The sequence below is a fragment of the Montipora foliosa genome, chromosome 1 (assembly GCF_036669935.1).
Source record: "Montipora foliosa isolate CH-2021 chromosome 1, ASM3666993v2, whole genome shotgun sequence".
In the NCBI taxonomy this organism is placed as follows: domain Eukaryota; kingdom Metazoa; phylum Cnidaria; class Anthozoa; order Scleractinia; family Acroporidae; genus Montipora; species Montipora foliosa.
In genome coordinates, this window is record NC_090869.1 from 14,133,003 (window position 1) to 14,135,502 (window position 2,500).

Sequence of the window (2,500 nt, forward strand, 5' to 3'; positions counted from 1 at the left end):
CAAACCATTGTAAAGTAGTGCTAGCTTGTGTTTTGAAGTGTATTCCAATATAATTTTTATGACACATAACACGAGAATTTTATTCCATAAAGCTCATTTGTACAAATCTATACGCTTTATTTTCACATGTGAAAAAGGCCTATACAGCCAATCAGAATGACGTACAGCTATTTCACATGTGGAAGTATAACCAATCAACGATAGCGTAAAGGCGTTTCCATGCCAATCACTCGTGAATCTCGTGCAAGTCGTGCAAATCCTACTTTGTTTTTGAATTAAATTAAATTTGCATTTGGTTCTATTGTTAGTGAGTTTTTGTTTCTAATTCGCATTCAAAAAACTATTTTAATGAAAATTCTCATGTTATGTGTAATAAACAGTTTACGACATAGAAAGTGCTGTGTACGGGGTTTTATTCACTCGTTGTTTGTGTCAAAAACCCTCACTCGCTCGTTCCTCGCTCGTTCGGGTTTTTGACACAAACAACTCGTGCATAAAACCCCGTACGCCGCACTTTCTATGACGTAAACTATATATACATAATTGTTATGGTGATATGATAGATCTACATGTACATGTAGCATTACATTTTTGCTTCTGTCACCTTCGTTGCAGTAAAAAATGCATTTATTTATTTCTGCTTTTTTACACTTTTTTAGGGTTTTTATTGGAACTGCAAAAAGATGGCTGCAAAATGGCTGACTCAGCAACATTGTTATCACTGTCAGATAGTATTCATCTTGTCCTTATTAAAACCGATCCCTCAGGGGACACAACTCTCATTGGGTCACACTTTCTTACATGGCGAGATATCTTGTCAATAGCAAATGGACGAATGATGTGTCCTGTGGAAATCAATGGGGTTGGCACTGAAGCTAAAGTACCCATGGGAATATTAGAGATAAAATTTGAAGTGATTCCAAGGCTTAGCCAGGTAAGTGTACATAGCTTGTGCTCTTATGATGGTGATGACAACAAAGATCATATTGACAAATATCTCAAGCCTACGTGTATATGAGCTAAGGTCATCATCATCATACATTGTAGGGGTTGTGTTGGCTAAAGCGTCCTATGCACTTATGGAAATTTGCAAATTTCATTGTCCTTTTAATTTTCATCTGTTTTCATGTAGATCTTAACAAAAGATGTCATTGCAGCGCAAGTTAAATTGGAACATTCCAGGATAGCTGAAAGAGAAAGACTTTTCTTAGTGTATGCAAAACAGTGGTGGAGAGAATTTCTTCAAATTCGTGCATCTCACAGTCACAGACTTGTCAAGATTTTTGCACAGGATGAATGTGGAACAAATCGTCCAGTTTGCTCTTTTGTTTGTCCTTTGCGTGCAGGGCGATTGCTTGATAGCCCTCGACAGGCGGCAAGGTTTGTTAGCCTTCTGGGATACGAGCATGCACCCTCTGTTGGTGGCGGAAAGGCTGAGATGTGGAGCAGTTTATTTGCATTTCTCTGTAAAGGAAAAGGGGTATGGATGCACTCTTTATGATTATTGTAATAGGAAGGACTGTTTTTACCATGATGATAACACACCTTTTTTGCGTGTTCAAATCTCTTTTGAAAGTCTCCGTTTCATTCTATGACAGAGAAACATAAGGCAGTCTAAACTCTTGATCTTCACGACAAGTGGGCGTTTTTCCGGAGTTTCTTACTTCACATCTTGATTCAAATACATAAAAATGTTCTTGGCAACATGTTTCAAGTAAACATGCTCAAATAAAATAATGATGGCAAATAATGCAAAAATTTAGAGCTACAGTACTTGATGAAAACAGATGGAGGGAAAAAACTGATCTGCTTGAAAAGTGTAGTGTAGTAAGTGTTAGGCATTATCTCTTACCCATAGGACATATTGTTACAATTTGATGCAAAAAAGCCATGATGGTTCACATCACCCATACAGCAATTGTTCAAGGCAGTGCAAAGCAAAAAAGTCAACATTTTATCACATCTCTGAGTCCCATTTTAACAATAACAATTGCAAACCTGGAAGACTTAAAGTATACAGACAGTGTACACTGTGCATGTACATATTTTTTCATGCATGTAGTTAAAATGTTAGTTAACAATTTAATAAACCAAGGCTCAAGTGGGTTGATACATAGACATGTACCATTTCATTAAAAAAATTAATGTCACTGATGTATGATTGCTTGTGCTTGTGAGTTGAAGGGAAGACTTACCATTTCTCCTTCCTCATCCCTTAAGTTATCAACAGTGATGGCAAAGTATTGTCCTCATTGATTAATGGCTTACAAGTGTGCTGTCAGGCATTTATTTCACTGGGAGCAATCTCCAGCTAAGAGTTATTCTGGAACAGTGAAAGCTTCGCGGAATCTCCCACACTCCATCCCTCTTGAAGAAAATGCGAAACTTGAACCAACAAACTATCCCTGCTCATCACCCATTTTTCTAGTCGTACATGTGGGTGCGGCTCAACCAGATCCACTTGTGTCCTGAAATGCACCTACATTGTAATTAGACGCAC

General features: G+C 37.7%; 1 protein-coding gene across 1 annotated transcript in view; it reads left to right on the forward strand.

The window, feature by feature from the left end:
* The window catches only part of LOC137989314 (centrosomal protein of 76 kDa-like), a 12,084-nt gene that overhangs the window by 3,398 nt on the left and 6,186 nt on the right, over positions 1 to 2,500 (forward strand). Inside the window, exons 3-4 of the mRNA XM_068835164.1 lie at positions 660 to 934; positions 1,133 to 1,480. Of these exons, the coding sequence (XP_068691265.1) occupies positions 660 to 934; positions 1,133 to 1,480 (623 nt within the window). The remainder of the gene's footprint in view (positions 1 to 659; positions 935 to 1,132; positions 1,481 to 2,500) is intronic.